At 45.2% G+C, this 21007-nt stretch overlaps 1 protein-coding gene across 1 annotated transcript in view; it reads right to left on the bottom strand.

Moving 5' to 3' along the window:
- Nucleotides 1-19873, bottom strand: part of LOC311242400 (storkhead-box protein 2-like) — a gene marked incomplete at its 3' end in the record, with an annotated part of 76476 nt that extends 56603 nt beyond the window's left edge. The window contains exon 1 of the mRNA XM_084331355.1: nt 19617-19873. Within this exon, the coding sequence (XP_084187481.1) occupies nt 19617-19812 (196 nt within the window). The 5' untranslated portion in view covers nt 19813-19873. The remainder of the gene's footprint in view (nt 1-19616) is intronic.
- Nucleotides 19874-21007: the final 1134 nt, after the last annotated feature.

The raw sequence follows: 21007 nt of genomic DNA on the forward strand, positions 1-21007 counted from the left end.
TCTTTCTCAGGTCTGCATCCCCTTAACAATTGTGTGTATTGAGCCGTACTGTATTGAGTACCCATTCTGCAATCTGTTAAATAAAGTTTTCATTCATTCATTCATTCATTCATTAATTAATTTTCATTCATAACAAACAGGAAGAAAGAAAGTATGTCAGTCTAGCTCCCACAGGCAAAATATCGCCAACAGCAGACATAAATCTCGGCCTTAAGTGATATCTGTTTGTCAATTGACACCGTTTATCAGCTACTCTAATCCTTTTGTCGACATACGTTTCACTGGAGATTGCTCAGTTGCACCGTCATGTAATCTATTTCATCATTCAGGTCAGTCTTATACTGATGCCCTAGGATCCATCAGTGTCTTGTTATCAATCTATGTCATATATCTAATCATATTTCTATGAATTATTAAACTAGTTAAATTAATATCTCGTCTGTCTGGTCCATTTTACGAACGCTTTAAATGGTAAATGGTGCATTTATATAGGCCTATCTCTTTTATCCAAAGCGCTTTACAATTTTGTTGCTCACATTTCACCCGTTCACTCACACATTCACACACCGACGGCGGAGGCGACCATGCAAGGTGCCGACCTGCTCATCGGGAGCAGTTAGGGGTTAAGTGTCTTGCTCAAGGACACTTTGACACGCTGCCCGGGAGGAGCGGGAATCGAACTGGGAACCTCCGGGTTACCAGACGACAGCTCTACCTCGTGAACCAGTCACCCCGCTTTATGGTAGATATGTAGACAAAGTCTGAACAGATGGGAACAAATGATTTTGAACAGGCAGTTGTATCAGAGATTAAAATGAATGAATGAGTTGATTAAATGATATTACAAGAGAACAACCTAATCTAGTCTGTTGCAGAGATATGCAACAGGTTTCTGCTGACATCCCAAAATGCTCCACTGATGGTCAGTTAATGTTTCAATTAAGGCTGAGACGATATGCCGTTTGGAGGAATCGATAAATCGGGACAAAAGTATTGATAAATATAGATTTTTTTAATTATTATTATTAAGAAAATTTATATATTTTATGTTTTATTATTATTTAAACAACACATTTATGTTTATTTTGCAGCAATTCTTTGTCGTTGCCGCCATCTTTAGCGTTACAGATTTCAAAACGACCACAGTGATCCTTCTCATGTTACAGTCTGGTCTCTGGATGTGATGGAGGAGTGCACTGCATGTTGAACGCACCGTGCAGAGTTGCAATTCAACTGAATTTACAGGAAATGGGGATGTTTTAACTAAAATTATGTTTTAGTATGTACACACACTCACTCACTCACTCACTCACTCACTCATGAATACAATACATTACATACACACACACACATACACTCACACACACACACACACACACACACACACAGGAATACATACATAGAAAAGTAGCTAAACTAAACGAAAGCTGCCCCCATCTTCACTGAAGGACACACTTTGGATAATAATCTCCTGGGGAAGAAGGAGCTTAAGACTCACGCAATACAAGCTTCACAAAACAACAGCAACTAACGTCAGTAGGAACCATGAGGACCGGCATCACACGCTCTCTCTCCCGGAGACCAGCAAAAAAAATATGTTTGGTTCCTGTTGGTTGTCAGTTAAGGTCATGGGTAGGTAGGGAATATTAAAGTAGTAGTAGTATTAAAAATGCCACCCCTAAATACTACTCACTAAATATCCCGACATCAGAGAGCTGTGCAAATATTGTGAAATACTTGCTTTTTATATATTCTCATTCTTGACATGGACTGCACTTTCTTACTAAGGCAAAGTAAAATATATTGTTGGTTTCCTGTTGGTTGTCAGTTTGGCCATGGGTAGGTAGGGAATTTATTTTATTTTATTTTTTTATTTTATTCTTTCCCACAGCGACTATGGATAGGGAATTTCTTTATTTAATTAAAATGTTCACGACAACATGGATGCATGTACTCTGCCAGCATGTTTTTTTTTTAAACTTTGGCCATTCCCCTGGCTCTTTTATGTGTTTATCACATTTATTCTGGTCAAGGATGACCGACAGAAACAGGCTGAAAGGGTTCAGATGGGGGGGAAGACACTCTGGGAAAGGCACGGCTGCAGTCCGGGATTCGAACTCGCTAAACCCCAGATCCGTGACGAGCACGGTTGTCCACGGCGCTGAAATAGCGCTCGCGGTACGTGGTGAGCTACTGGAGCCCCCCCTCTGCCAGCATGTTTAATATCCATAATACTAAATGTTTGACTAAGATTTCTATGAAACTTTATTCTATACAAAAAAAAAAAAAAAAAAAAAAAAATCTGATTTTTTTTTTTTTTTTTTAAACTCATAAAATATATTGGGTCGCACCTAAATCGGCAGGGTCGGTCGGCAACCGGAAACCAACTATTAATTTAGTTAGGCCTAAGGGTTAGGGTTAGGTTAGGGTTAACTAACCTTAACCAACTAACCCTAACCTTAACCCTAACCTTAACCAACTAACCCTAACCTTAACCAACTAACCCTAACCCTAACCTTAACCAACTTTAACCTAACAACCAATTACTGCGTTTCATCTGCAGCCCTACAGCATTTCATCTACAGTGTTTCATCTACAGTGTTTCATCTACAGTGTTTCATCTACAGTGTTTCATCTACAGAGTTTCATCTACAGTGTTTCATCTACAGTGTTTCATCTACAGTGTTTCATCTACAGTGTTTCATCTACAGTGTTTCATCTACAGCCCTTCATCTACAGCGTTTCATCTACAGTGTTTCATCTACAGTGTTTCATCTACAGCGTTTCATCTACAGCGTTTCATCTACAGTGTTTCATCTACAGTGTTTCATCTACAGTGTTTCATCTACAGTGTTTCATCTACAGTGTTTCATCTACAGTGTTTCATCTACAGCGTTTCATCTACAGTGTTTCATCTACAGTGTTTCATCTACAGCGTTTCATCTACAGTGTTTCATCTACAGTGTTTCATCTACAGTGTTTCATCTACAGTGTTTCATCTACAGCGTTTCATCTACAGCGTTTCATCTACAGCGTTTCATCTACAGCGTTTCATCTACAGTGTTTCATCTACAGCGTTTCATCTACAGTGTTTCATCTACAGTGTTTCATCTACAGTGTTTCATCTACAGTGTTTCATCTACAGTGTTTCATCTACAGCGTTTCATCTACAGTGTTTCATCTACAGTCTTTCATCTACAGCGTTTCATCTACAGCGTTTCATCTACAGCGTTTCATCTACAGTGTTTCATCTACAGTCTTTCATCTACAGCGTTTCATCTACAGCGTTTCATCTACAGTGTTTCATCTACAGCGTTTCATCTACAGTGTTTCATCTACAGTGTTTCATCTACAGTGTTTCATCTACAGCATTTCATCTACAGCGTTTCATCTACAGCGTTTCATCTACAGCGTTTCATCTACAGCGTTTCATCTACAGCGTTTCATCTACAGCGTTTCATCTACAGTGTTTCATCTACAGCGTTTCATCTACAGTGTTTCATCTACAGTGTTTCATCTACAGTGTTTCATCTACAGTGTTTCATCTACAGTGTTTCATCTACAGTGTTTCATCTACAGCGTTTCATCTACAGCGTTTCATCTACAGCGTTTCATCTACAGCGTTTCATCTACAGTGTTTCATCTACAGCGTTTCATCTACAGTGTTTCATCTACAGCGTTTCATCTACAGTGTTTCATCTACAGTGTTTCATCTACAGTGTTTCATCTACAGTGTTTCATCTACAGTGTTTCATCTACAGTGTTTCATCTACAGTGTTTCATCTACAGCGTTTCATCTACAGTGTTTCATCTACAGTGTTTCATCTACAGTGTTTCATCTACAGTGTTTCATCTACAGTGTTTCATCTACAGCGTTTCATCTACAGTGTTTCATCTACAGTGTTTCATCTACAGTGTTTCATCTACAGCGTTTCATCTACAGTGTTTCATCTACAGTGTTTCATCTACAGTGTTTCATCTACAGTGTTTCATCTACAGTGTTTCTACAGTGTTTCATCTACAGTGTTTCATCTACAGTGTTTCATCTACAGTGTTTCATCTACAGTGTTTCATCTACAGCCCTACAGCGTTTCATCTACAGTGTTTCATCTACAGTGTTTCATCTACAGTGTTTCATCTACAGTGTTTCATCTACAGCGTTTCATCTAGTGTTTCATCTACAGTGTTTCATCTACAGCGTTTCATCTACAGTGTTTCATCTACAGTGTTTCATCTACAGTGTTTCATCTACAGCGTTTCATCTACAGTGTTTCATCTACAGTGTTTCATCTACAGTGTTTCATCTACAGCGTTTCATCTACAGTGTTTCATCTACAGTGTTTCATCTACAGTGTTTCATCTACAGTGTTTCATCTACAGTGTTTCTACAGTGTTTCATCTACAGTGTTTCATCTACAGTGTTTCATCTACAGTGTTTCATCTACAGTGTTTCATCTACAGCCCTACAGCGTTTCATCTACAGTGTTTCATCTACAGTGTTTCATCTACAGTGTTTCATCTACAGTGTTTCATCTACAGCGTTTCATCTAGTGTTTCATCTACAGTGTTTCATCTACAGCGTTTCATCTACAGTGTTTCATCTAGTGTTTCATCTACAGTGTTTCATCTACAGTGTTTCATCTACAGTGTTTCATCTACAGTGTTTCATCTACAGCGTTTCATCTGCAGTGTTTCATCTACAGTGTTTCATCTACAGCATTTCATCTACAGTGTTTCATCTACAGTGTTTCATCTACAGCGTTTCATCTACAGTGTTTCATCTACAGTGTTTCATCTACAGTGTTTCATCTACAGTGTTTCATCTACAGCGTTTCATCTACAGCGTTTCATCTACAGTGTTTCATCTACAGCGTTTCATCTACAGCAGTTCACTACTCACTATTACTGATGACTGGCAGCTCACTACTCACTATTACTGATGACTGGCAGTTCACTACTCACTATTACTGATGACTGGCGGCTCACTACTCACTATTACTGATGACTGGCAGCTCACTACTCACTACTCACTATTACTGATGACTGGCAGCTCACTACTCACTACTCACTATTACTGATGACTGGCAGCTCACTACTCACTACTCACTATTACTGATGACTGGCAGCTCACTACCCGCTACATCACTGGTATATCTGCTCCAGAGAGGCAACACAGGTGCTGATGTGAATGAAGTGTTTCAGACTCACGTTGCACATGAATGGCAGCTCAGTCTCCACCAAGGTGACTGACCAGGTCGTGTTCCAAGTGAGGAATGACTGGATTCTCCCACCGCCCGCCCTGGAGCAGGAATAGACCCCGGTGGCTCCCACCACGTGGACCAGCCCGTCTGAGACGCTAGGCAAGGTTTACATTTGATTCTGTTCAAAGGTTCAATAGACCTGTCTCAAACCCTGCCCCTTTTCTTGATCCTCCAATCACAACTGTCGCTTACCTCGGACAAACTTGGTTTGTCCGAGGTAAGCGACAGTTGTGATTGGAGGATCAAGAAAAGAGGGCAGGGTTTGAGACAGGTCCATTGTCTTTGAGACGTATTAAACTGTCTGCCGTAGTCAAATGGGAAAAGTAACTCAAAACAGCCTCTAGTCAAATCTATGTAACCTATATGGAATAAATGATCAATTATGAATCTATTTTGAATCTAATTGTAACGGCAATTTTTCCTTTCCAATGTCCTGCTTTCTCTCGCCCGTTACTTCACAGGTATGATAGGGAGTGATCTTACGCAGTGGACACAGCAATGGATGTCCAGTCGTGATTCCAGGTTTAGGGGTGTTTATTGCTGAAGTTGCAGTTGTACATTCAATTTATTGCCAGTGTGGGTTCTGTAGGAATTGTATGGTGTTCTATATATTTATTTGGTATTTCTTTCTGCTTCTGGCTGCTGATCTGCTGAGCTTCTGGTAAGAACGGTGTGCTCCTCACTACCTGTGTCCTATAGTTGATCACTGCACCTGTGACCCTCTAAATACCTAACCAGTGCTGTCAAACCTAAAACCCGCCACCAGGTGTCCAATAATAATATTACAAATAATAAAATAATATGCCACCATCATAATGGCTCCTACACTAATTGTGACCCCAAGAACCGAAAACAAGCAGGAAAGTACCTCCTCCCACTACTATGCTAATATGTCTATACTACTACCTACTATGCTAATATGTCTATACTACTACCTACTATGCTAATATGTCTATACTACTACCTACTATGCTAATATGTCTATACTACTACCTACTATGCTAATCTGACTATACTACTACCTACTATGCTAATATGTCTATACTACTACCTACTATGCTAATATGTCTATACTACTACCTACTATGCTAATCTGACTATACTACTACCTACTATGCTAATCTGACTATACTACTACCTACTATGCTAATCTGACTATACTACTACCTACTATACTAATATGTCTATACTACTACCTACTATGCTAATCTGACTATACTACTACCTACTATACTAATATGTCTATACTACTACCTACTATGCTAATCTGACTATACTACTACCTACTATGCTAATCTGTCTATACTACTACCTACTATGCTAATATGTCTATACTACGACCTACTATGCTAATCTGACTATACTACTACCTACTATGCTAATATGTCTATACTACGACCTACTATGCTAATATATATAAGAATATATACTAGAATATATGCTAACATATACTAGTATGTACTCAAGACTGTAGCACTCACACTGTTTGACAAACAATCTTTACGAACCCTTAGCTGCCAGAGTTTTACCCTTCCTGCTGACTTGTTGTGCAGAACATTGGATAAACGAGTCAGCTAAAGCTAAATGACTAAATGTAATGAAAATGTAACTCGACATCATTGCAAATGAGGGCAAGTTGGGGCAACCTTAACTTTCTTAGAGTTAAAATAAAGGTTTGAAATGAAATGTCAACGGTATTCCGTACAGAATAAATAAGTGACGGTTCCGTACAGTGCAAACGGGATTTTTTACACTGTGAAACTGTATATAAATTGTTTAATTACAATCAATTCAAAACATTCGTATTACTCATGAACTGTTAATTTATGTAAACATTTTTGGATGACGAGCAAAACAGTGTTTCATATCTCTCATTCTCAGTGGGACAGAGGAGCAAACTGGCCAGTATATAATCTCGACTTGAAAATTTAAGCATTATTGAACAAAAGCTGACCTATTTAAAACGGGACCTATTGTAAAAATGGCCTTTTCCTGTGTTTTGCATTGTTTCTACAGAGGGAGGGGTTGTCCCAACACATTGTGCCTTTGTTCAGCTGTAGTTCAGCTGTGACAAGAACCCTCCCTCTTTAAATGAGCCATTAAAAATTGCAGCCACAATCGCCGTAGTTAGTAAGACCTTGTGTGTATGTGCGTGTGAAGAGATCTTGAGTGTGTGTACAAGATGGCGGCTCGCTCGTAAACCTTCTCTTTTCTACCTAAAGTTGAACCTGTGTCTCTTCTCTCCTTCCTTTCTAAAACACTTGAACGTGCTGTATCCAACCAACTTACTGCTTATCTCTTACAGAATGACCTCCTAGACCCTAATCAGTCTGGCTTCCGGACTGGCCACTCCACAGAAACGGCCCTCATTGCGGTCACAGAGGCACTTCACTTAGCAAAAGCGAAAGGCCTCTCCTCTGTCCTGATTCTCCTAGACCTATCTGCAGCCTTCGACACAGTCAACCATCAGATCCTCCTTGCGGCCCTCACAGGAATGGGAGTGGCTGGCTCTGCGCTGACATGGCTGACATCATACCTCAATGACCGCTCCTACCAAGTGTCATGGAGAGGGACCCTGTCGGCCACCCGCCCCCTGCGGACGGGTGTCCCCCAGGGCTCGGTCCTAGGACCCCTTCTCTTCTCCCTCTACACTAAATCACTGGGTAACATTATCACGTCTCATGGCTTCTCGTATCATTGTTATGCCGATGATACTCAACTCTTCCTCTCCTTCCCTCCCTCCCTCTGATATCCACGTCTCTGAGCGGATCTCCGCCTGTCTGTCCGACATCTCCGCCTGGATGACGACCAACCACCTCAAACTGAACCTAAGCAAAACAGAATTGCTCCACCTGCCGGCCAAATCCTCCCCCCTGACCACTCCCCTCTGCTCATCAACAACGAGGTAGTGGAGAGGGTCACTGAGTTCAAGTTCCTGGGTCTCAGTGTGAGTGAGAGCCTGTCCTGGAGCACCAACACCGCCTCAGTGATGGGGAAAGCTCAGCAACGCCTATACTACCTAAGGAAGCTGAAGCAGGCTGGCCTGCCACGAAATCTCCTTGTCAACTTTTATCATTGAGAGTGTGCTGCTGACCTACGGTGTGTCTGTGTGGTTCTCCAGCTGCACAAAGGCAGAGCAAGAGGCTCTACAGAGGGTGGTGAAGGCGGCAGGCAGGATCGTCGGGACTCCTCTACCAAACATCACCTCCGTCTTCACCTCCCGCTGCCTCCACCGCTCCAAGTGTATCATCAAGGACCGAAGCAGGTAGACGCTTGGAAATTGCTGCGTGTTGTGTGTAACACGCTGTAGCGTCCCCGGTCATGTTCGCGTTGCACCAAACGTTCCATATTCTCCCGAACATGGAATTTCAGTCCAGATTAGGGCAAATTCTGCAATATTCCACGTTTACAGTTGATTCCGTTTTTATTGCTCAATTCCGCGATTCCGTCCGCGATTCCGTGAACGCGGATTTCATATAGCTCTAAGAACAGCACTGAAACAGAGGCTGCTAGAATGAGAACAGCACTGACACAGAGGCTGCTAGAATGAGAACAGGACTGACACAGAGGCTGCTAGAATGAGAACAGGACTGACACAGAGGCTGCTAGAATGAGAACAGGACTGACACAGAGGCTGCTAGAATGAGAACAGGACTGACACAGAGGCTGCTAGAATGAGAACAGGACTGACACAGAGGCTGCTAGAATGAGAACAGGACTGACACAGAGGCTGCTAGAATGAGAACAGCACTGACACAGAGGCTGCTAGAATGAGAACAGCACTGACACAGAGGCTGCTAGAATGAGAACAGGACTGACACAGAGGCTGCTAGAATGAGAACAGGACTGACACAGAGGCTGCTAGAATGAGAACAGGACTGACACAGAGGCTGCTAGAATGAGAACAGGACTGACACAGACTGCTAGAATGAGAACAGGACTGAAACAGAGGCTGCTAGAATGAGAACAGGACTGACACAGACTGCTAGAATGAGAACAGGACTGACACAGAGGCTGCTAGAATGAGAACAGGACTGACACAGAGGCTGCTAGAATGAGAACAGGACTGACACAGAGGCTGCTAGAATGAGAACAGGACTGACACAGAGGCTGCTAGAATGAGAACAGGACTGACACAGAGGCTGCTAGAATGAGAACAGCACTGAAACAGAGGCTGCTAGAATGAGAACAGGACTGAAACAGAGGCTGCTAGAATGAGAACAGGACTGAAACAGAGGCTGCTAGAATGAGAACAGGACTGAAACAGAGGCTGCTAGAATGAGAACAGGACTGACACAGAGGCTGCTAGAATGAGAACAGGACTGACACAGAGGCTGCTAGAATGAGAACAGGACTGACACAGACTGCTAGAATGAGAACAGGACTGACACAGAGGCTGCTAGAATGAGAACAGGACTGACACAGAGGCTGCTAGAATGAGAACAGGACTGACACAGAGGCTGCTAGAATGAGAACAGGGCTGACACAGAGGCTGCTAGAATGAGAACAGGGCTGACACAGAGGCTGCTAGAATGAGAACAGGACTGACACAGAGGCTGCTAGAATGAGAACAGGACTGAAACAGAGGCTGCTAGAATGAGAACAGGACTGACACAGAGGCTGCTAGAATGAGAACAGGACTGACACAGAGGCTGCTAGAATGAGAACAGGACTGACACAGAGGCTGATAGAATGAGAACAGGACTGAAACAGAGGCTGCTAGAATGAGAACAGGACTGACACAGAGGCTGCTAGAATGAGAACAGGACTGACACAGAGGCTGCTAGAATGAGAACAGGGCTGACACAGAGGCTGCTAGGATGAGAACAGGACTGAAACAGAGGCTGCTAGAATGAGAACAGGACTGACACAGAGGCTGCTAGAATGAGAACAGGACTGACACAGAGGCTGCTAGAATGAGAACAGGACTGACACAGAGGCTGCTAGAATGAGAACAGCACTGAAACAGAGGCTGCTAGAATGAGAACAGGACTGAAACAGAGGCTGCTAGAATGAGAACAGGACTGACACAGAGGCTGCTAGAATGAGAACAGCACTGACACAGAGGCTGCTAGAATGAGAACAGGACTGACACAGAGGCTGCTAGAATGAGAACAGGACTGACACAGAGGCTGCTAGAATGAGAACAGGACTGACACAGAGGCTGCTAGAATGAGAACAGGACTGACACAGACTGCTAGAATGAGAACAGGACTGAAACAGAGGCTGCTAGAATGAGAACAGGACTGACACAGACTGCTAGAATGAGAACAGGACTGACACAGAGGCTGCTAGAATGAGAACAGGACTGACACAGAGGCTGCTAGAATGAGAACAGGACTGACACAGAGGCTGCTAGAATGAGAACAGGACTGACACAGAGGCTGCTAGAATGAGAACAGGACTGACACAGAGGCTGCTAGAATGAGAACAGGACTGACACAGAGGCTGCTAGAATGAGAACAGCACTGAAACAGAGGCTGCTAGAATGAGAACAGGACTGAAACAGAGGCTGCTAGAATGAGAACAGGACTGAAACAGAGGCTGCTAGAATGAGAACAGGACTGAAACAGAGGCTGCTAGAATGAGAACAGGACTGACACAGAGGCTGCTAGAATGAGAACAGGACTGACACAGAGGCTGCTAGAATGAGAACAGGACTGAAACAGAGGCTGCTAGAATGAGAACAGGACTGACACAGAGGCTGCTAGAATGAGAACAGGACTGACACAGAGGCTGCTAGAATGAGAACAGGACTGACACAGAGGCTGATAGAATGAGAACAGGACTGAAACAGAGGCTGCTAGAATGAGAACAGGACTGACACAGAGGCTGCTAGAATGAGAACAGGACTGACACAGAGGCTGCTAGAATGAGAACAGGGCTGACACAGAGGCTGCTAGGATGAGAACAGGACTGAAACAGAGGCTGCTAGAATGAGAACAGGACTGACACAGAGGCTGCTAGAATGAGAACAGGACTGACACAGAGGCTGCTAGAATGAGAACAGGACTGACACAGAGGCTGCTAGAATGAGAACAGCACTGAAACAGAGGCTGCTAGAATGAGAACAGGACTGACACAGAGGCTGCTAGAATGAGAACAGGACTGAAACAGAGGCTGCTAGAATGAGAACAGGACTGAAACAGAGGCTGCTAGAATGAGAACAGGACTGAAACAGAGGCTGCTAGAATGAGAACAGGACTGACACAGAGGCTGCTAGAATGAGAACAGGACTGACACAGAGGCTGCTAGAATGAGAACAGGACTGACACAGAGGCTGCTAGAATGAGAACAGGACTGACACAGAGGCTGCTAGAATGAGAACAGGACTGAAACAGAGGCTGCTAGAATGAGAACAGGACTGACACAGAGGCTGCTAGAATGAGAACAGGACTGACACAGAGGCTGCTAGAATGAGAACAGGGCTGACACAGAGGCTGCTAGAATGAGAACAGGACTGACACAGAGGCTGCTAGAATGAGAACAGGACTGACACAGAGGCTGCTAGAATGAGAACAGGACTGACACAGAGGCTGCTAGAATGAGAACAGGACTGACACAGAGGCTGCTAGAATGAGAACAGGGCTGACACAGAGGCTGCTAGAATGCAGAATCTTGAGTGGTTTCTTCAGTAAAAGACATGTTTAAGGAAACTCAAAGACGTATATTAACTCGTTGAAAATGACTATGGACTCAGTCGGTTGTCACGGGGATGCAGGACGAGGGAGCTGGGACGGTAAACTCTGCGCTGAATCATTTGAACATTTGCGTTTCGCATATAAATTAATCAGATTACTGTGAAGTTAAGTCCAGGGCTCCAGTGTGAAGGAGGCCAGTGTCAAGAGACTGAACTGGTCTCACATAACGTCCTGGTGAGCGGCTAGTACTGGGAGAGAGTGGCTGAGAGTGAGTGAAGACTGTGTGAATGAATGAATGAATGAATGAATGAGTGAGTGACTGAAAGAGCGAGCGAGTGAGTGAGTTAATGACATTGCCAGTGCCACGCAATCAGGACTATAACATTGAATAAACACCATGCAGTGAATTGTGTATTTTTTGTTACAATTAATCGATCGATTGAACGTTAAAGGAAAACTCCAACATTAATAATAATGCAGGACCTGTTGCAGAGGTCTTTATTCGGCATGCAACGACACTCAATGTTTTAGTGGTACACACAGCGGTTAGTTTAGCACACACACCGGAACACACACGCATGCATTGTCTCTTTAGAATCGCCGATGCGATTCGTCTCTGCGATTAACCCATCCCGTCGTCCTTCCCCCCCAAGGGCAGCCGGGAGCAGACAGGCGTCAACGTGAGCCGCGCCAGGGGACCAATCCAAGTGCTCCTGTCCGTCTTCGTCAAGGACGCCACAGCGTTAGCGATCTGTTGTTGTGCATGTTTTTCCATTGGGTTTATCTTATCGGGGGGGAAACCCTTGCGAGCACAGAGGGGGAGAACATGCAAACTCCACACAGAAAGGCCCGGGAGATCCCCCACCTGGGTACCTGGCATCATGGAAACCTGGTCCCCAAGCGGGAATCGAACCCTGGACCTTCTTGCTGTGAGGCGACAGTGTTAACCACTACACCACCGTGCCGTTATTGCACGCACAGAGAAGAAAAAAGGTATGTGTCTTCTTGTCTAACTCCAGGGTAGATGGCAAATAAGCTAATTTCCCAAAATGTTGGAGTTTTCCTTTAAGTCGTTATCAATGATCGAGTAAGGAACGTGCTTACAATTTGCAACCCTAATCAGAAACCATACAGAACCAGAGATAATATATGTTATGAAGAAGAACGTAGGCCTAGTATAGATGGCAGCTGGCTTCATCACAAGATCACAAAATCACAGAGAATCCATCCTTCTCGGGCTTGTGGCTGAACCACAGTGATTCGGACCAATCGGCTTCCTTTGAGGAACTACTGGCAGCCATGGGCGTGGTTTAGGTGTGTAACTAACGTCCAATCGGCTTCCTTTGAGGAACTACTGGCAGCCATGGGCGTGGTTTAGGTGTGTAACTAACGTCCAATCGGCTTCCTTTGAGGAACTACTGGCAGCCATGGGCGTGGTTTAGGTGTGTAACTAACGTCCAATCGGCTTCCTTTGAGGAACTACTGGCAGCCATGGGCGTGGTTTAGGTGTGTAACTAACGTCCAATCGGCTTCCTTTGAGGAACTACTGGCAGCCATGGGCGTGGTTTAGGTGTGTAACTAACGTCCAATCGGCTTCCTTTGAGGAACTACTGGCAGCCATGGGCGTGGTTTAGGTGTGTAACTAACGTCCAATCGGCTTCCTTTGAGGAACTACTGGCAGCCATGGGCGTGGTTTAGGTGCGTAACTAACGTCCAATCGGCTTCCTTTGAGGAACTACTGGCAGCCATGGGCGTGGTTTAGGTGTGTAACTAACGTCCAATCGGCTTCCTCTGAGGAACTACTGACAGCCATGGGCGTGGTTTAGGTGTGTAACGAGTAGGGATGGGCGTGAGTAATCGATTACTCATAGCTATGAGAAAAATCTATCTTAAATTATTAATAATTTTTATGAAAGAAATATATAATTTTTTTTAAACATATTTGTTTCACATGTATGTGTAAGATTATAACTGTGTTGGTTTATACATATACGTGAATGAATTAAGAAAAAAGAAATTAATACAAATCTTTAGTTTTTCCCCCCCTTTTCGAGTAATACACGATCACTTGAGTATAGCATGCGATCAATCGATCTGGATTCTTCTTTAAAAATGCCCATCCCTAGTAACGAGTAACGACCCTATTCCAAACAGTTTAAAAAGAACGGCTTCCAAGTGACCATGAATAGTGCTCTGTCTGTCTAATCACCCGTCTGCTGCACGTAAGCTACAAGAAGCCGGGAACATAGCTCCTGTGTGCACTTCATAAACAACGTAAAACAGAACATCTGTAGCCTAGTTGTCTTGACAGACCTTCACGATATTTCTTAACACATTGGGTGCCACGCTGTTTTCGGGCCCCATCTATGCACTGCCACGCTTTAAAAGATAGGAGTCTGTCACCTTGTTTGTAGAGCTATAACTATATTCTATATTATAGCTATGGATACAATACTATGGTCATTTGACAGTGACTTTCTTCCGGTCAAGCTGCAAAAAAGAGATCATTTTCCCATGCATACATTCGCGTGTTATACCGTGGTGAATATAAGTATGTTTTTAGATCGGTCTGGGGTCATTCCTGAAATGCTGAGGAATAGCCTTATGCGTATAATATACTATAACCGTTGCCGTTTCTTGCCTGGACCCGCTATTATTCTCAAATCAAATCTATATCATAGGTATTATGTTTCATAATGCTTCATAATGCATAATGATGCTTTGATCGTCACCAACGGCATACGTTGTGGACTAACGTTACACACACACGTTCGGATCGAGGTGAAGACATGCTTGGATCAACGCAAGATTGATATCATATACCCCTTACCTTGACTAGGATGTACCCCAAAAAGAATATTCCAATTATCTGATCGCGATTCCAAGTATTGATGTCCATCGTGTCGCCAACATAATCCACCACACATCATGCATCGGGAGTATTTGATTCTTCTCAATCCGACCATTATAACCGCTCCGCTTGCCCGGACAAATAGAGCCGACCCGGAGACATTAGATCAACGCACAGGCCAAGATACAAGGTTTCAAAGGGTGCTCGATACCGCCGTCTAGCTGGATGCGGCCGGTATTGCACTTTGGCAATCTCAGACTCATTCCCTCTGGTAACACCAGGCTCCCTGGATGGATAATGAATAAAAATATCGAAAAAAGGGGAAAAACGACCCAGAAACGTAAAAAGTCGTTTTTGGCACAGAAAGTGTTAACATAGGTATATCATACTTTGGTTATAATTTTTGGAAAACACCATTGAGTAGATTTGCTAGATTTGTTAACATTGCTACAGTACTTGACATTCGTGTTGTTTTGATTACAGAAGAATGCATCTGAAAATCATTAAACGTTAGTAGGTTAGAGTTTATGTATCGGCAACGTCAAGCAAAGATATAAGAACATGAGAACTGGGGAGAGTCCGGCATCAACATGAACCCTTTCACTACCACACTACAGACGGTTAACCCTTTCACTACCACACTACAGACGGTTAACCCTTTCACTACCACACTACAGACGGTTAACCCTTTCACTACCACACTACAGACTGTTAACCCCTTCACTACCACACTACAGACGGTTAACCCTTTCACTACCACACTACAGACTGTTAACCCCTTCACTACCACACTACAGACGGTTAACCCTTTCACTACCACACTACAGACGGTTAACCCTTTCACTACCACACTACAGACGGTTAACCCTTTCACTACCACACTACAGACGGTTAACCCTTTCACTACCACACTACAGACGGTTAACCCTTTCACTACCACACTACAGACGGTTAACCCTTTCACTACTACACTACAGACTGTGTTAACCCTTTCACTACCACACTACAGACTGTTAACCCTTTCACTACCACACTACAGACGGTTAACCCTTTCACTACCACACTACAGACTGTGTTAACCCTTTCACTACCACACTACAGACTGTTAACACTTTCACTACCACACTACAGACGGTTAACCCTTTCACTACCACACTACAGACTGTGTTAACCCTTTCACTACCACACTACAGACTGTTAACCCTTTCACTACCACACTACAGACGGTTAACCCTTTCACTACCACACTACAGACTGTGTTAACCCTTTCACTACCACACTACAGACTGTTAACCCTTTCACTACCACACTACAGACGGTTAACCCTTTCACTACCACACTACAGACTGTTAACCCTTTCACTACCACACTACAGACGGTTAACCCTTTCACTACCACTACAGACGGTTAACCCTTTCACTACCACACTACAGACGGTTAACCTTTTCACTACCACACTACAGACTGTTAACACTTTCACTACCACACTACAGACGGTTAACCCTTTCACTACCACACTACAGACTGTGTTAACCCTTTCACTACCACACTACAGACTGTTAACCCTTTCACTACCACACTACAGACGGTTAACCCTTTCACTACCACACTACAGACTGTTAACCCTTTCACTACCACACTACAGACGGTTAACCCTTTCACTACCACACTACAGACTGTTAACCCTTTCACTACCACACTACAGACGGTTAACCCTTTCACTACCACTACAGACGGTTAACCCTTTCACTACCACACTACAGACGGTTAACCTTTTCACTACCACAATACTTTCATTACCACACTACATAAGGTTAACGCTTTCACTACCACAATACTTTCACTACCACACTACAGAAGGTTAACCTTTCACTACCACACTACAGACGGTAAACCCTTTCACTACCACACTACAGACGGTAAACCCTTTCACTACCACACTACAGAAGGTTAACCTTTCACTACCACACTACAGACGGTTAACCCTTTCACTACCACACTACAGACAGTTAACCTTTCACTACCACACTACAGATGGTTAACCCTTTCACTACCACACTACAGACGGTTAACCTTTCACTACCACACTTTAGAAGGTTAACCCTTTCACTACCACACTACAGACGGTTAACCTTTCACTACCACACTACAGATGGTTAACCCTTTCACTACCACACTACAGACGGTAATCCCTTTCACTACCACACTACAGAAGGTTAACCCTTTCACTACCACACTACATAAGGTTAACCTTTCACTACCACACTACAGACGGTTAACCTTTCACTACCACACTACAGATGGTTAACCCTTTCACTACCACACTACAGAAGTGTAACCCTTTCACTACCACACTACAGAAGGTTAACATTTCACTACCACACTACAGAAGTTTAACCGTTTCACTACCACACTACAGAAGGCTAACCTTGAAAGGGTTATGGGACGTTCAGACGAGGCTAGTTTCTGAAGCACAGCTTTTCATCGCTTCCTATGGAAGATCACAGCCTTTTGGGTTCAGATATATACGACGAGTAGACTGTGCGTACAGTATGTGTGATGCTGGTCCTTAAGGTACATGTTGCTATGATGCCCCTCTCTAGTCTCTAGCTCATGAAATTAACTCCAACAGTCCTTAAAGCTTGAGATTCTCCCCCCTGTTGCAGAGTTTAACACCTTGATCTCCAACCTTTGTCAATCAAGTTTGTTTTGATTTGTTATCCTCGCTCTTTGCCTCGTCTTGTTGCCTCTTTGTTATGATTTTAAAGATGCTTACATTTTCTTTGCTAATTACAATTAGCCTTTTGAGTTTAAATAAAGGTTTGAAATGAAAAGCAGTGTGTACTCTCTCCTGTACTCTCTCTCCTGTACTCTCTCTCCTGTACTCTCTCTCCTGTACTCTCTCTCCTGTACTCTCTCTCCTGTACTCTCTCTCCTGTACTCTCTCTCCTGTACTCTCTCCTGTACTCTCTCTCCTGTACTCTCTCTCCTGTACTCTCTCTCCTGTACTCTCTCTCTCCTGTACTCTCTCTCCTGTACTCTCTCTCCTGTACTCTCTCTCTCCTGTACTCTCTCTTCTGTACTCTCTCTCCTGTACTCTCTCTCCTGTACTCTCTCTCTCCTGTACTCTCTCTCCTGTACTCTCTCTCTCTCCTGTACTCTCTCCTGTACTCTCTCTCCTGTACTCTCTCTCTCCTGTACTCTCTCTCTCCTGTACTCTCTCTCTCCTGTACTCTCTCTCCTGTACTCTCTCTCCTGTACTCTCTCTCTCCTGTACTCTCTCTCCTGTACTCTCTCCTGTACTCTCTCTCCTGTACTCTCTCTCCTGTACTCTCTCTCCTGTACTCTCTCTCTCCTGTACTCTCTCTCCTGTACTCTCTCTCCTGTACTCTCTCTCCTGTACTCTCTCTCCTGTACTCTCTCTCTCCTCTCTCTCTCTCCTGTACTCTCTCTCCTGTACTCTCTCTCCTGTACTCTCTCTCTCCTGTACTCTCTCCTGTACTCTCTCCTGTACTCTCTCTCCTGTACTCTCTCTCCTGTACTCTCTCTCATGTACTCTCTCTCTCCTGTACTCTCTCTCCTGTACTCTCTCTCCTGTACTCTCTCTCCTGTACTCTCTCTCCTGTACTCTCTCTCTCCTGTACTCTCTCTCCTGTACTCTCTCTCCTGTACTCTCTCCTGTACTCTCTCCTGTACTCTCTCTCCTGTACTCTCTCTCCTGTACTCTCTCCAGTACTCTCTCTCCTCTCCTCTCTCCAGTACTCTCTCTCCTGTACTCTCTCTCCTGTACTCTCTCCCGTACTCTCTCTCCTGTACTCTCTCTCCTGTACTCTCTCTCCTGTACTCTCTCTCCTGTACTCTCTCTCCTGTACTCTCTCTCCTGTACTCTCTCTCCTGTACTCTCTCTCTCCTGTACTCTCTCTCTCCTGTACTCTCTCTCCTGTACTCTCTCTCTCCTGTACTCTCTCTCTCCTGTACTCTCTCTCCTGTACTCTCTCTCCTGTACTCTCTCTCCTGTACTCTCTCTCCTGTACTCTCTCCTGTACTCTCTCTCCCGTACTCTCTCTCCTGTACTCTCTCTCCTGTACTCTCTCTCCTGTACTCTCTCTCTCCTGTACTCTCTCTCCTGTACTCTCTCTCCTGTACTCTCTCTCTCCTGTACTCTCTCTCTCCTGTACTCTCTCTCTCCTGTACTCTCTCTCCTGTACTCTCTCTCCTGTACTCTCTCTCTCCTGTACTCTCTCTCCTGTACTCTCTCTCCTCTCTCTCTCCTGTACTCTCTCTCTCCTGTACTCTCTCTCCTGTACTCTCTCTCCTGTACTCTCTCTCCTGTACTCTCTCTCCTCTCTCTCTCCTGTACTCTCTCTCCTGTACTCTCTCTCCTGTACTCTCTCCTGTACTCTCTCTCCTGTACTCTCTCTCTCCTGTACTCTCTCTCCTGTACTCTCTCTCTCCTGTACTCTCTCCTGTACTCTCTCTCCTGTACTCTCTCCTGTACTCTCTCTCTCCTGTACTCTCTCTCTCCTGTACTCTCTCTCCTGTACTCTCTCTCCTCTCCTCTCTCCTGTACTCTCTCTCTCCTGTACTCTCTCTCCTCTCCTCTCTCCTGTACTCTCTCTCTCCTGTACTCTCTCTCTCCTGTACTCTCTCTCTCCTGTACTCTCTCTCTCCTGTACTCTCTCTCTCCTGTACTCTCTCTCCTGTACTCTCTCTCCTGTACTCTCTCTCCTGTACTCTCTCTCCTGTACTCTCTCTCCTCTCTCCTGTACTCTCTCTCCTGTACTCTCTCTCCTGTACTCTCTCTCCCCCCCCCCTCCTGTACTCTCTCCTCTCCTCTCTCCTGTGCTCTCTGCTGCCCCCTACCTGTCTGGATGTAGGCCGGCGGGCTCTGGCAGTAGTACTGAGGGGGGAACTGGTGCCGCTTGCTCTGCTTGTGGACCCGGTAGTCCTTCTCGCTGCGGGAGCGCCGGCTCCGGTGGGCGTCCGCCGGGCTGACCCGCTCCGACAGCTCCGAGCTGGGCCATGCCCGCCTCAGCGTGGCGCTGCCCGCCTTCTTCATCCCGGATGAGTGAGCGGCGCTATGGGCGCTGGGGTTCGGTCAAAATGTTTTATGGAGAAAAAAAAATTAAAAATAGAAATGAAGAAACTCTTAATCCGCGGAGCGATTACATCGAGCCCGGTTCACGTGAATTCCATTCTGTTCCGTCGATGTTAATAAAAAATGAAATAGTAAAAACGGAATCGACAATGTCCCGTGGAAAGAAGAGGAATTGCGGTCCTTCCTCATCATGGTCCCGCCGCTACCCACCTGACCTGGGAAGCATCATCATCCTCCTCTTCCTCCTCCTCCTCCTCCTCCTCCTGCTCCTCCTAACTTACTCCAAATCCATGGTACAACAATTGAATCACCAGATCAGTCCACTAGCCCTCCATCTTGCTCTGACATATGCGCACACGCACACACACACGCAGACACTAGCACAAACAGCCCGCGTTGTATCCAGCAGGTGTGTGTAGCAGCGATCCAGCCGTTAGCCGTTAGCCTAGCCTAGCCTCGGGCTCAGCTTCTCATTCATCCGGCGTTAGCATCGGGGGGCTAGGGGGTGGGGGGGGGGCACAGAGCCTCCCATGTGGGAGGGGCGGGGGGCAGCGGAGGATCTGTGGGTCAGTGGGGTCGAGGTGGGGTGGGAGGGGGTGGGGGGGGGCAGCGTGGGTCCCCTGACAGACAAAGGCCCCCGAAGGAAGGAGGGAAGGGAGAGGAGGGAGGAGAGCGCTAACACAAAAGAGGCAGAGGAGGAAGAGACACAGCAGCCATTGGAGGGGAGGGAGGGAGGGAGAGAGAGGGAGGGAGGGAGAGAGAGAGAGAGAATCTCCCTGGGAAACGAAGCCGCACTCCTCCCCTCCTCATCCTCCTCCTCTCCCCTCTCTCTCTCTCCTCTATTCCTCCGTCCTGACTCCTGTCAGTGTGATCTGTCCATCTGTAGATACTGGTCCCAACGCAGACGCACACATGCGCTCACGGAAAAAGGGTGTGCATGTGTGACAGTGTGTGTGTGTGCGAGCGTGTGTGTGTTGGAAGTGTGTGTGCGAGCGTCTCTCTCGACCGCGGCGGCGGCTCGGTGAAGGACGATGGAGGACGAGTGAAAGAGAGAGAGAGGTCCACGAAACGAGAGGACGACCAGCCCGCCGGACCGAAGAAGAGACAGGAAGGGGGGGTGGTGGGGGGTGGGGGGGGGGAAAGGGTTAATCCAGCG

Source organism: Notolepis coatsorum (genome assembly GCF_963971535.1).
Source record: "Notolepis coatsorum genome assembly, chromosome: 16".
Taxonomy (NCBI): Eukaryota; Metazoa; Chordata; class Actinopteri; order Aulopiformes; family Paralepididae; genus Notolepis; species Notolepis coatsorum.